Raw genomic sequence first — 14,853 nt, 5'->3', positions numbered from 1 at the left:
AATATAATTCAAGCAGCTGAAAGCGCTTCACATTTACTTGTTGACATAGCAATGGTTCTGATCGCTTTAGTAGTGGTTTTAAGGCTAGGGATAAGGGCAGCTTTGCATTCCTTGTATTCACAAAATCCTTTTATATTCACGGTGAGAATCGGCTCTTCTGAGTCCTCTTCCGGAATCTTTCTTTCGGTTTAACTGAAACAAGTCTACAAGCTGTACTATTGAGAAAGTTCCCTGCGCTATTTGCAATACACTCTGGGAGCTGTAGTCTACTCTGTCTGAAGTCAACCGCTCTCTAGTTCGGATTGAAAAGAGGGCGGTACTCAAGCCTTTGCTTGTGGAGATTTTCAGTGATGATAGCCAAAACTGGCTCGCATAATATAGCACTACATTTTGAATTAAAAAAAAAAAAAAGTAATGGTAGATAAGTCTTGAGAAGTGCCGGTACTCTGTACCGCTGAGTACCGCCCCATTTCAAGCACTGGTAAACCTTTTGAAGCTGTGAACTGGTATGTGCAGGATTGTTAAATAGATGGTGACTGGTAGGGCTACTGTACCTGGGGGGTTTGCTGGTAATCAAAAACAAAATGGTAATCAAGATGTTTCATATTTAACAATAGTGTTGATAGTATTATGATTCCATATTCTGTGGTCTCTCTCTTTCTCAGGTATTCCATTATTACAAGCCGGTGTTAGGTCTGATACAGCTGGTGTCTGTCTCCGACCTCCCAATCTACTTCTGCTCCAGCACAGAGTTTGAACTGTATCCTTTTCAATCCATCTTGCACAACTGTTTCATGTAGGTCAGTGCAAGATAAAACCAAACAATCATTAAGTTTGCAACTGGGGTTTTTAAAATCCATTTCCTGGCCTTAATTAGCTTCAGTTCCTGTGCACACTCTGTTTAGTCTAACTTTTCATTTTTAGTACACTGCAGATTAAACATTGACCATTCTTGAGACGTTATTAACACACAATTAGAAAAAGGACTGCATTCCTTAACAGAAGTTATTTTCTAGATCAGGTCCTAAGTAATACAAATACGACAGAGACAACTTTTTAACATAGTTTGCAATGATGGATTCAAAATACTTTCCAAAATAGTCAAGCTAAGTTGCAAAAATTGTAAATAAGTTATAATAAAATATAATAATAATAAAAAAACAAACTTTCAAACCCATTGTTATAAATAAATAGAATGATTTACGGCTTTCATTTTACATTCAACATTGTTGCATAAGGCTACTGTACTCTGGAAGGTAATTATTGCCATGCAGCAACATTCTTTTTATGCTTCCATACTTTTTGTCAACGTTGTGTTAACATTTAAGACTTTATCTTGCAGCAAAAGCTTTGAGTATAAATCAGCTTGGAACACTGTATTCAGCCATTTTGATTCTGCACTGCTTTTGACCTAAACCATGCTAAGTAACTGTTTAGAAAACTAATTCATAAACTTTTTTTTTTTTTTTCCTGAATTAAATTTATTTATATTGTGTGTGGTTGGTTTTTTGGTGTTTACTTTTTGTAAAACCACAGTACTGTACTAACTGAGGAACCATGTGAACAGAATTAAGCTTTGTCATAGATTACCTGCTGCTGTTTATTTAGAGGAGTTGTACCAGTGTTATTATTAATTTAGTTGGGAGGGTGCCTTAACTTCTCACCAGTTGTGTATCAACAGCAGCTGAGAGAGGCAAATCGAAGCTTCTTTTGGACCACCTTGCTGCTCTGCAGGGGAAGGTTTGGATTTTGATTCCATTATGTATCTGTTTAGTTTGTTTTACGGTAATTACTTCACTAGAAGTTACCTTTATGTCACGCACAGTGTATTGAGTTATCATTTCAAATACAACTTGTACTTGTAAAGACCCAAGAAGATGTTTAATCCTACAAAAGTACACTTGCTTTATTATGAGTTGAGGAAACATCATTATAACCAGGACTTGTTCTACATCACTTTTGAGCTGGGGTGTTGTGTGATGCCCTAACATCGGAGCTGTAACAATACACAGATTACATCTTATATATTAGTGTAGGGGTGGTTAACATGAATCTAGGGTACTGTAGTAAAATTGTTTGAACAAGATGTAGTGAACTGACCCACACACAACTGGATTGTCCTCGCATGATGTGCAATGTAGAATATATAACACTCCCCCACCAATTTATTAGATGTTATTAGATAATTTATTAGGCCCTCTAATAACACAATGTTGTGCATCAACTCAATCATTAGTGTTGGACTTTCCTATTGGTCATTTACTGGCATATTTTCCAGTAGCTTAGTTTATGGCTGACCACAGAGCATTATGCTTGTATCCCCCTACAGGTAGGAGCTTTGTTCACTTTGTCCTGCACTGTAAGCAGCGTGGCAATCCCTCCAACAAGTCAGTTAAGCACAAGGAAATGGAAAGAATACATAGCTAAGAAGCCAAAATTAATTTCCGGTAGGTGGGCAATGGGCTTTTTTTTTTTTTTTTAATTTGTATTGTGAAAGAGGAGTAACCTTTTCTACCTTGAGTGGTATTTTAATAGTTACAAACAGTCAAGTAAAACATTACTATTTAATCTGTTATAAGAAAATATATAAAGCTCAATAACAATTTGTTATATACTACATTAGATAAGTAGCTTGTGATATGTTGGATAGTGGAAGGCAGGAACAGAACCTACATTAGCTGTGTGAAATGGATCAGATGGACAGGTCAGTGTATTATCGATTAATTTAGGTAACTTGTGTGGTGTCTAATCTGTGTTTTAAGAAAAAAATGGGCAAGATTAGATATACACATGATAGTCTAATTTGATTTCTTAAGCTCATGGCCCTTTCTGTTTTTCTGTTATTTAATTGTTGTAATACTAGCATGCCTTAGTATTTTTTTTGTAAGTAGGGAGCAAAATCTATATATTTTTATTGTGAATTATCAGTAACTATTAAATACTCACTAGTGCTGAGTTTAGAAATACTAAAATAAACTTAAATTCAGTGACAGGAATTTACTTCATTATATTCAGATCAGTTATCCTTTAATATTTGTCCCGCTGAGTTTCAAGTACACTGTACTTCAGGTAAAGACAATTTTAAACAGTAAGTTTGGTTCATTGGCTTTTATAGTCCCTTAAATTCTCAAACAGAAACTCTTGGAGCTGTTAATGGAGGCTAAATTCCATTTCAAATATTGAAGATGTTAGTTGTGTGTTCAGCCCAAGGGTATAGGACTATAAATAAAATTGTTTTTCGCAATTTCAAGGTGTCTGTTAGCGATGCAATCTTTATTAAGTGTAGATGCCTTGATAAACTGTCTTGTCATGTAATTTGAGAGATATTCATCCTTTTTTTTTCAAGTTTTATAGCCTGTTGACTTTAATTGAGGTCTACAAGCTACCCTTTTAATAATGTATTTGACATACAAAGCTTTTTTACTATTATACCCTTTTTCTTATGTGTGAGCTTTAGAGGTATTATCAGCAAGATGTACTAAAAAGAAATGTTCTGCCCAGACATATTTTAATTTTTGAGCTTGTGTACATGATTTGAGTTAACTGTGGGGTTAGTTTTTCTTTAAAACACCTTAAAACAATAATTTTAAAAAATCAATGACTAAAGATATATATATATATATATATATATATATATATATATATATATATATATATATATATTTATATATATATATTTTTTTTTTTTTTTTTTTTAAGTTGGTGTCGTGTTTCAAAGTAGAACGCTTGGTCACGTGGAATTGCACAAGTGTGTGTTTTATTTGCTTTGTTTGTTTTTTATATTTAGTTTTTTTATTTACAATATACTGTATATCTTACAAAAGCTAATTCTATGTCATTTTTACAGTACGCTATATAATAAGTTCAAATTTGTCCAAACAGTTATTATGGACCTGTGTTGACCATATGATATTTCTTTAACTCTTCCTGTCTGTACAACTGCCTCTGTTCAGAAAAAAAAGCAATCTCCATTTTAGCATAGCCAACAGATTTGGAAACTTGAAGCTAAATCCCCTCTCAAGACAGGAGCACATGCAGTGGGACTGAGAGTTGTAAGATAACCTTGTCCCTAAACTTTATACTTAATAAAAGAAACCATAAGTGGCAAAGAAATTACTCCATTCTGAAGAAATTACTTTTCACTTTCCATTCTGGTAATTGGAGTGAAATGATTGTCATGAGCTATGTTAAAACAGCAGATACACAACTTTTTTAGTTTTTTATGATTATGTACAGTCTTTGGTTTTATGTTCTATAGTTCGTGTGTGTGTCATATATATATATATATATATATATATATATATATATATATATATATATATATATCATATATATATATAATATATAAGGCATTGGAATAAAGCATTTCTTTGAATTTCTTTCTCCAGCTCCAGATATTGAAATGAAAGGAGAGAACTGTAATTATTTACTTCTGGTCCAGGGCAAAGAAAATGGTGGTTGCAAGGCAAGACTGATTCACTCAGCTACTCAGATTAATGGAGCCGCTGCTCTGGTCACAATAAATGGATTGCTCAATAGGAAGCCGCTACCAGAGGGAGGTGAGGAGGAATGATAGTTTGTTTACCCATACCCATAAGGATCCTGTAGGTACTGTATACACTCCATTGTAACTATTTCCCAATAGAACCCCAAACCTTCCTCTCAGGAAAGTATTAGTACTAGTAAATACACATAATATAGTGCCAACTTGTCGTTTAAGACCTTGTAAGTTTAAGATGAATCCACAAGTAATTAGAAAAATCTTAAAAATCATCTTGTAGTTTACAAAATAAGTAAATGTGTCTTTGTATTTAATGTATACAACTGTGACATTACAAGTTAGGCTCGGCTCAATACAGTATATCAGTTCGAAGATTTGAGGGCTAATTAATTGTAATTGTAAGGGTTATAGGTGGTACGCAGGATGACTCCGAAATGCAAAAATAAAAATGAAAGTAAAAGAAAACAATGATCTTGAATTTTTTTTTTGTTTTAATGGTATTATATATTATCATTAAACCACTATGCATGCATATTTCATTTTTGTTTAGCAGCTGAAAGTTTACAGTCTGACTGACTAGTTTTTAAAATTATCGTCCACCAGTAAGCATGTTTGATTTAGGTTTGAGCGTGTTTCCATTCTGATATAGGGAGGTCAAGCAGATGTCTGTCAATTCTGCCTATGGATAGCTCTGCTTAGGGTGCTCTGTGCTGCAAATTAACTTTGCAGTTTTTAACTCTTCGTGTAATTTAATACTAATCAGTGAAGCACAATCTTATTGCCTTTTTAAGAAATATAAATACTCTGGTAATAATCACAATATTCATAGTTTGACTGTTTTTTGTTTTATTTATTGGTCACGACAGAATTTTAGTAATAACAATAGAGGGGTGGGATAAATTTGTTTTCAGTGTTTGATAAAGTACTGTACAGCCAGATTGTCCTTTGTGTTGTTTGTCTAGTCAAAAATGTATAGAAGAAATGGAATAAAACACAAAAGTTATACAAATACCTTTTGAATAATGTTTTATGTTGGCTTTAATAAAAGTTTATCATTGTTAGTTATTATAGTTTTCATACATTACGGAGGGGGGGGGGTGGTGGTTGCCTTCGAATTCATATGCAGCTATGTTCGATTCTAATTCAGATAGTATCTCCACACTAAAACAATATTACTCCATATCACTGTTTTCACATCGCACTACTAAAGTCTTATCTCGTGAAATGGCAACAGATTTGAGACGCATGCAAAAATGAAATCTGACAAGAATGAAAGCTCAACCAATCCGCATGCAGTGATTATTCTGACGTTAATGCTGGCCAATAGCAGCTTACAGAAACAAAAGTAGTATGAGGAATTAGAATGCAAGCAGCATTAACTGCACTGAATGAAAGCTGATAGCTGTACCCATGTATGTTAAAGGTTGATTAAGAGAAGAGTTGCTGGGGGGATTCTGGTGGCCGCATTTGAGAAATGTTGCCTTAGAGAGGCGTGAAACTGGATTTTTAAGAAAATCTTAAAATATTTTTTTTTAAGATAAGCTTTGTAAAGCATTATTTCAGTCAGCTAAACTGTTAACTTTTCTAATCTAATTACATGCTGTAATTATGTAATCATGGCAATGTCATAGTTTACTGCCCTATGGCAAAAAAACTTAGCACAACTTTCAGATTTTCTTTTATCTGCAGTGTATTCCACACATTTTTTATGATGAGATTTAAAAGTAAATGGTTTTTTGTTTAAAAAAGGGAGTTTTTTGGTAGTGTGGAATCAGCATGCACCTTGCAGTTGGCATGTCTTATACAAAATGGGTCACGCCAATATCAAATAAGCAAGAGAGCATTAGAGTTGATGAAACAACTGAAATTGCTGAAATTAAAACAATAGGATTTGGTTTGCGAATAAATTATCCAAATTAGCTTCTTACTAGGCACATTGATCAGGCAGACTTTTCATTTCCTATAGGTCTGGATGTGACTGTACTGCTGGGGTCTCTGCCTCGTCTCCGTGGTGAACAGCTGATACAGAGAGAAAAGAAGCTGGCTCAGATTCAGTTGCTGGTCTTGAAGGAATACATGCGTGAGTTTTATAACAGGTGTTGCCTTGCTAGGATTTATAAGAAACAAGTATAAATTAACTTAAAAACCCAGAAATATCACATTGCTTGCTTCAAATGTATTACATGTTTTATTACTTTACATATATCTATTTGTTTAGCTTTTGTTTGTTTTGTTTTTTAGTCTAGAGATTGAGATTACTACTCTACTTACTACTCTATGTGACTTCAAGGGTAACCGGTTGATGATTTCAATCTATACCCTGCCAGGATAAGCCACAACTTTTTTTTTTTTTTATAGCACTGGGAAATCACCTTAGATTGCATCGAAAAATCAATTTAAAACACCCAACTATGGCTTAACATGGAGCATAATCAACCTCTAAGTGAAGCAGACAAATTAAGAACAAGAACATGGTTGTTTTCTGGTACATTCTGACTTCCTTTGCTATAGAATGTTTGATCTGACTGTAGACAGACCACAGGATGTGAATGGGAGCCAGCAATCCGCAGCAGCACCTTTTTTTAAATTGCATTATTATGTCTGATACATCCACATTAAGTATAAAAACAAGCAAAGTAGTAAAAGATCTTCAGCATAAAAACAAAAAAACCTGAACTAATTGCAGATCAAAACACAAAGATGGAAATAGATTTAGAATAGGTTTATTTGGAATCTCTGTGTTAAATCATTTTATATGATTTTTCTAGGAACAGGTTAGTTATGTGATGCATTTCCAAAAGTGTTGAATCTATTTCAAAGTCCAAATAGTCTGCAGTAAATTGTACACGTCTGTGTATTATGTTGCGTGTTCTACAGCATTAACAACATGGATCTGACCTGTAGCAGAAGAAAAGTTGCAATAGCAGCCTTTACTCTACTTAAAATCTACTTAAAATAAAGAAATAAATAAAAACACACAAAGGGGGGAATAGTGATAACATTGTTAGGGCTATTAAAATAAAGGGTAAGACATGCACACAGAGGAGTATCGAGAGGTCCAGTATACAGTGTATTAATATATTCGTTCACAGGCTAAACTGCAGTACACATGATTTTTGCTTAATATGTGCTCACATTTAGTGTATACCTTGTGATTTTCACAATAAAAATTTAAAGCTATTTCTTTACCACTTCCTTGCTGTTCAGGCAGTTGTGTCTGGCTTTATTGAAATTAATATATTTGATGATTTCCTTTACATACCATATTGTTTACTTGATGTCTCTACTATGTGTATGCCCAAATTTAACTAGCGTTTCTGAATCGCCTCAAATAATAATAATTTTTTTTTTTTTTCAAATAGCTTAGATATTTTCAAGACCTCCGAATAGTATCCATTTTGAGCTTCCTGTCTTGCTTGTGATTGCTAGTATTACTCATAAGGGTTTTTAAGCAACCTTACCTCCACATTTCCTTGGCAGTGCGTTTTTGTCTAGCAAATTGCTTGAGTTGCTATGAGCATCATTACGTAGGTTGCTACTTTAGTACAGTTAAATGCAGTACTAAAACTCATACTATTTAAACAGTAGTGCTTAAAATGGTATTCTATAACTAAGGAAACAACAACTGTATAGCCAAAATAGATAAAGTAGTTACCATTATAAAGTCCCCATCCTGTGGTACAGGTCAGAATATTGACTTGAAGATTTATTAACAGGTGTAACTAAACATAACGCTTTATATTGGACATTTACCAGTAAATCTCAAGAATAAACAAGTGCCTAACCAATAAGTAGAGCCCTGTGAAATTATTTTAATTTGTTTTATTTTTCACGTTTCATGTTTTATTACAGATACACATTAATAAAACAACTGAAATATAGTATAGTATGCATCATGTTTTAACTACATACCTTTATAACTGTAGCTCTAATATGGAACCATAGTAGGGGCCCATAGTTAAGAGACCATGCTATTTGTGCTCCGCCTTATAACGAGACTACTAGTGTTAGTGTAATGGCACTATGGGGCACATGGGAGCCATGACCGTACCGCCTTATAACCTTTTCGTATATAAACGGCCGCCATATAAATGGGGAGCATTGTACGTATTTTTTAAACATTTTGACATAAACCAGACCTCGCACAGAAAAATAATTTAGTTACCGTAATTTCTCATTAGCGGCAGTAGCGGTAACGTACATTCTCTTTAATTTACTGCCTATTTACAGTAAATACTGCCTATGCCCTCTATAAAAATACAATAAGATAAAATATATATTTACACTGCCCAACTATTGTGGGGCTGATATAATAATTGCACATAGAGCAATCTACCCATTTTTAAAAAATAAATAAATAAATAAATAAATAAAAAAACCACGACAGGATTTATATTACAATCCCATTGCACTGAAGCAGTATATAACAAGCTTGGGGTTTCTCAGTATTTAAACACTAAGCAAAACAGATTCATTCATTCGAATTCAATCTATACCAAAACAGCATTTGCAGTTTGCACCACTTGAAATATAACAAAGAATTAGCATACTAATACAAAACACAGGTGAACCCATTTTATATCACCTTGCTTCTTAATTCCGGACATTTACTACTTGGTAAATGTTGACAGTTACTGGTAAAACTCAAGATTTACCAGATTCTAGGGCAGCAACGAAGGGTAGATTTCGACCTTTGAAGGTTTGGAACACATTCCCGAAGGAAGGTTCGAACCTTTGAGTGTACTCATTTGCATAATTTACTGGTGACTTCACCATAGCTACTTGTTTATATTTGATTGAAAATCCTGTTTTACAAATAATCCATGTAAATGGAATAAAACATTCACATGTAGTTTAAAAATACATTATATAGAACAGTAATCATGTTTTTTATAATTAAATGTTTATTTTCACTTAATTGGTATCTGCTTGCGATCTATACAGTAAGCTTGCATTGCAGCAGCACCAACTGCAGCAGACTTAAGCAAAGCAAAGCTTTATTTAATAGTCACCGTTCTAAGCAGGTTATCAGTTACGTTTTACTACTACTAAAAATATGAATAATAATAATAATATGAACTTATGCATGTCAAGTGACCCCAGAGATAGATTATGCCTCCATGATACAAGTTTCTTACACAGTTTGCTTTTAAGTTTTTGGCCATGTAGGCATTTAACAAAAAGGGATTTTGAGACATTTCTTTCAATACAGCTTACGCTATACAATGCTTTGCTGTCGAGGAAGAAATTAAAGGTTTGCCTCTGGATAACACGAGCTGGAGGGGGAGAGGCGAACGGTGCTCGGTTTTTGAAATTGAAATGATTAGTGTTAGCGTGCATTTTGTATGTTTCAAACATATTCTACCATAGCACTTCTCTTACACTGTCTTGTAAACTAGGTATTCAGTATGTATTTTACTGAAGCACTACAACCACTATAGGTACCCCACAATGCTTTGGATCTACACACAGCAGTGACACCATATAGAGTTGCTACGTATATTGACTTGGTAGTGGATTTTAATACAACAACTTTTGTTTACTTAATATGCATTATACAAATCAAAAGATTGAATGTTGCATGTGTGTGACATTTAATGTGTGCTTTATAGCATTCACACATTATCAAACAGGGAACTACCTTCAGTAAATTCTACCTTCATTCTAAACTACCTTCAAATTCCTGGCTAGCAAACAAACCTGTGTATATATACTGTTTTAGATCATTTCAAAACTGTTGTCTGTTCTCTACAATTACACAGTCATGAATAATTACGATACAAGTTTTTAAAAAATGTGCTTGTTTTAACAATTTGTTAATCCAATAATTAGCTGTGAGGTTCACGTTTCCAAGAATTCAGCAAAATGGCATTGTGCCTTACGTCAATACGCTTTTTTTTTTTTTTTTTTTTTTAATTAAAATTATGGTCTTCTGGGGTCTGTTCCAAATGTGTTTTCTGTTTAAGAGAATGAGAACACTGAATCTTTGTATTTTTGCGACGAGGGTGCTCTAATGACCATAGGAACATAACATGTATCCTATTTATTTTACTAAAGAATACACACTAGATTATTTTTCTCGGAATAGTCTGGGGATTTATATATCTATATAACATCTGAATACTAGCTGAAGTAAAATGCCAGTGCTTTTACATCAGTGTTTGATGTAAAAGCACTAAAATGTTTGAGAATGGCCATCATCATTTTTAACTTTTAGTTAAACACTAATATTTTGTGCACTTTCACTGTTCACCTACTATGTATGCATAGTTTTTTTTATTTTTTATTTTTTTTTACACATTAAGATGGACTTATAGGGTACAGTACTTAAGTAAAGCTGTGTTTTGAACTCCATGTTTTTGACACTATATTGTTCTGTTAATAGGAATAAGAGAGAAGAACAAGAAGCCTGCGTCCATTCCAGTCAATGACCTGAAGGTTCTGTTGGCACTTGCTAAGGAGCAATACCTAAAAGTACACAATACAAACCTTACCAAAACTGTTCTTCATGAGGAGGACCTCCTGAAGGAGAATTGTGAGAAAAAGTATCCTGGTAGGAACCCTTTTAATAACATATTGTTGATCTATTCTGTTTTTCACAAAGAGCAAAATAGTGTTATATGAATTGATGTTTTAATAATCTCTTTTTTCGTCTCATTGCTTGGTGTGTTGGCCCAGATCTCAAGAACAGTATCCAACACATGCACTGCACTCAAGTCTTACATTCAATTTAACATTAAGAAGTTATTTTTGTCCATGAACATATCGCAAGAAGTGAGTTCAAGGTTTTTTTTTAGATCTCATATTTTGTTCTACGGTAGAGGAAATATACTTCAGTTGTCTGTGTCCAGGAATTTGGTTAAAAATAAATAAATAATTTTTTCTTAGCTTGTTTTTGTTTTTTTCTGTCTCCTTACCTTTGTGTGATGTTTGCAGCCTTCTTGCAATTACACAAATATTGTCTTTGTTTTAGATTTTTGATATGTCTGTGTTGGTGCTTTGACCATGAGTTCAGGAAGTGCTCTTCAGTTCTAGTTGCCTGACATAGAGAAAAGTAATATAGGCTCGAACAACCACAGTTCCTTTAGTAAATGCCAGCGCCATCTAATGCACAACAGTGTTTTGCCAGAAAACCATAAAGAAACTTGTTCCAAAGTGGCAGATCACTTTGTGGCACTGACTCTTATTCTTTAATGACACTGATCTCGCCTATGATAAGTATATCTATAGCAGACATCTAGAAAATAAATATAGGAACTCTTGGCATTTGGCCCTTATACCTGCAGTTCTCACGTGCAGTTCATTTTAAATTGCATTCCAAAAATACTGTACAGTCAGCACTCACATATCCGACCCTTTAAAATTTTGACTTCAGTGACGATTGTGACGCATATCTGATTATTTCATTTCAGCCCATTCCAACTCGTGTCCGTTTTTTCAGGGAACAGAAAAAAGATACAATGTAAAAAATACATAAATGAAAGGACGGTGTTTTAAAATAAGTATGCTTCCGTTTAGATGTACTGTAGTTGGTTTTGTTGGTACAGTACTATATTTTCAACAGAAGTAGTATTTTAATTCAGAACAATATGATTCTGAAAATATCACTTGCAAAAAGAGATGACACGTGGACTGTAATACAGTACATACATTTTAAATCTGGTAAGTATTGTAGCAGTATGTAAAAGTCTCCATTAACGACCCAACAGCAGAACTAAATCAAAATGTTACCCAAGCAAAGAACTGTGTAAAACGTAAAAGGCAATGCAATGTAGCAAAAGGTTAAAAAAACACCAGTTTCCAGAATTAAAACAGTATCCAAAATAGGTATTCAAAATTGCAGAATATGGTGCTTGATAAGGCCCTAATGTCACAGTTCACTTGCAAATGATAATGCACAAAAGTAACTAAAGATCACAGATTAAAAAAAAAAAAAAAAAGCATCACAATTTATAAAAACTGTTTATTGATTAACTTTTACATTACCGTAGCTTGGTCTTGTTCGCTTTGTTTTGGCTGTATTTTCGTCATTTAAAATTGGAGGAAGCGCTGTGTAACTCCATAATAGACAAAAAAAAAACACAGGTTGACGGATAAACAAGTACATTGTAACATTGAAAAGATGGGTTTGGTATCAGAATACTGGTGATGGAGTCAGAAATCACGTGACACAGGTAAGTGCATTAATTTGTTATATATATATAAATATATATAATGGGCATTGATTTTATTCTTTCATTTGTTTGCAGGATATGATGTAACTTGTGTGAGTTCCTCAGAGTGTTTTGAGAGAAGCGTCCTTCAGAACTTTGAAAACTTGGAAAGAATCAGGCAGAGGATGAGGTAAGATAGGAAGTTATCTCTAGTGGGATTCAAGAATAGGTCATAGCAGAGCTAATTTTTTTTATTTTGGGGAAATGGGTGAACATAGTCACAGACAAATGTAGCACACCCTATACTTAATAGAAAATAATTCAAGAAAACATGTTAAATGCAAGCATTTGTGGAACATTATCCATTAATTAGTATTACAAACAACAAAATGTGCAATTTCTGTTCTTTTAACAAACATAAATGTATTGGCACGTTTAAATTTAAAGTAAAAACATAACGGAACTAAAAAGAAATCTGTTCATTGATTTGAAAACCATTGCACAGTAATTAAGCTGGATAACAATAGCCAGAAAAGGGCACGGTGCTACCCTGTTATAATGCAGTTGTTGGGGTCCATAATTAGGAGACCGTGTTATTTGTGTTTCGCCTTATAACGAATATTGGCATTTTTGTTCCCGAATTGATTTACAGTGCCCACAAGCCAAATTAGTATTGTAGCGTACAATGGAAAATGAAGGAAGGAGACGCACACAATTTGCAGCTACTGTAATCCCTGATTTATTGGGACGATTATTCCTGGCCAAAACCTAAAAACGCTTAAAACCTGACCATCTCCCTGGAGGTCACCTACCTATCCCGGCTGCGGCAAGCTTACTGCTTCCCTGCTAACAAACACACACACACAACAGGGTCCATAGACCAAACCTGCATCAATATAAATCCCAGGTCATTACTATATATACAGTATAATAGAAACTGCTATTCCATCAGTTCAAAGTATACATCACTCTTGTTTAAAACAATAAGAAAACAAAATCAGTGTTGTAGTTTTTTTTTTTTTTTTGAGTTTCTATTACAATTGATCCGAGCATAATTCATGATAACATCACCAAGATCACTTAAAGTATCTGGAATGTTCACCCAGCGTTTGCGAGTCATATTTCATTATGGGGGGAAAGGTGAGCCACGACATTACCCTGTAATGTCCTATTACGCGCTATAATTCATTGTGTTATAACAGGGTAGCACTGTAATTAGTTCTAACATCTGTTGAAGAATAACATTTTGGCAACACAGCAGATGATGGTCAAGACAAACAGTTGCATTCACGTTTTGATAAGTACTCGTAGCAATAATCAAGAAGTACTGATATACTTGAAAAGAAGTGGATGTCCAAAGATAATTATGGGTACAAGTGGTAAGAGAATCTAAGAGTACGAGCCAAGGACTTAAAGAAAGATTTAGAATCATCAGGCATAACAGTACACAAAAGAACTGTACAAAGGCACCTGAACACAGAACAGTTGTATTCAGAAAGACCTTGCTGCAAACCACTTTTAAAGAAAATATATAAAACAGTTTACATTTTCCATTACATTTGAACATGAATCTGAAGCCTCCTTCAACAAAATGATTTGGTCCAATAATGGACCACAGTATGTTTAGAGAAAAAAAAGAAAAGCCTTCAATGAAGAAAGCCTTATACCTACAGTTAAACCTGAAGGAGGTTCGATCATGATGTGGGGGTGTTTTAGCAGTTCAAGGACTGGAAACATTCATTTGATTGAAGATCAAGTGAATGCAGCCATGTATTCAAAACGTTCTACAAAGTTCAATGATACTATCTTCTCATAGGCTGACTGGCAGTGCTTTGGACTCATCTGAAACAAGCTCTAACCAAGCATGGTGTATCCAATCTGTCTGAGCTGTAAGAAATAGGCAAAACAGAATGGGCCCAGGTTTCACAAACAAGATGTAACATACTGTTGTTCTGTGTACTTTTGTCTGTGATTATGTATGTGAAATCCAAGAATGCCGTCCGCTTTTACAATCCAGTATTGTGTTTAAGAAAATAAAATCAGTAAGTTAGGTTTGTTAAAAAATTATGTTCATGATTGGTATCTGCTCTTTTGTCTTTAGCAATAGGGCTCTGAACCTATTACTGATGACTGAAGTCGTGGATAACAGATAAACAAAGATCACTGCAATTTATCCTGTAGTTGATAGATGCTTCTTGA

At 34.0% G+C, this 14,853-nt stretch overlaps 1 protein-coding gene across 2 annotated transcripts in view; it reads left to right on the top strand.

Moving 5' to 3' along the window:
- The window catches only part of LOC121314883 (mdm2-binding protein-like), a 50,520-nt gene that overhangs the window by 15,492 nt on the left and 20,175 nt on the right, over nucleotides 1–14,853 (top strand). For both annotated transcript variants that reach the window (XM_041248615.1, XM_041248616.1), the window contains 7 exons: nucleotides 666–760; nucleotides 1,668–1,740; nucleotides 2,330–2,447; nucleotides 4,389–4,559; nucleotides 6,468–6,581; nucleotides 10,887–11,054; nucleotides 12,751–12,844. In XM_041248615.1, coding sequence (XP_041104549.1) covers nucleotides 666–760; nucleotides 1,668–1,740; nucleotides 2,330–2,447; nucleotides 4,389–4,559; nucleotides 6,468–6,581; nucleotides 10,887–11,054; nucleotides 12,751–12,844 — 833 coding nt within the window. The remainder of the gene's footprint in view (nucleotides 1–665; nucleotides 761–1,667; nucleotides 1,741–2,329; nucleotides 2,448–4,388; nucleotides 4,560–6,467; nucleotides 6,582–10,886; nucleotides 11,055–12,750; nucleotides 12,845–14,853) is intronic.

The sequence above is a fragment of the Polyodon spathula genome, chromosome 4 (genome assembly GCF_017654505.1).
Source record: "Polyodon spathula isolate WHYD16114869_AA chromosome 4, ASM1765450v1, whole genome shotgun sequence".
Classification (NCBI taxonomy): Eukaryota; Metazoa; Chordata; class Actinopteri; order Acipenseriformes; family Polyodontidae; genus Polyodon; species Polyodon spathula.
This window is presented reverse-complemented; position numbering and strand designations above follow the sequence as displayed.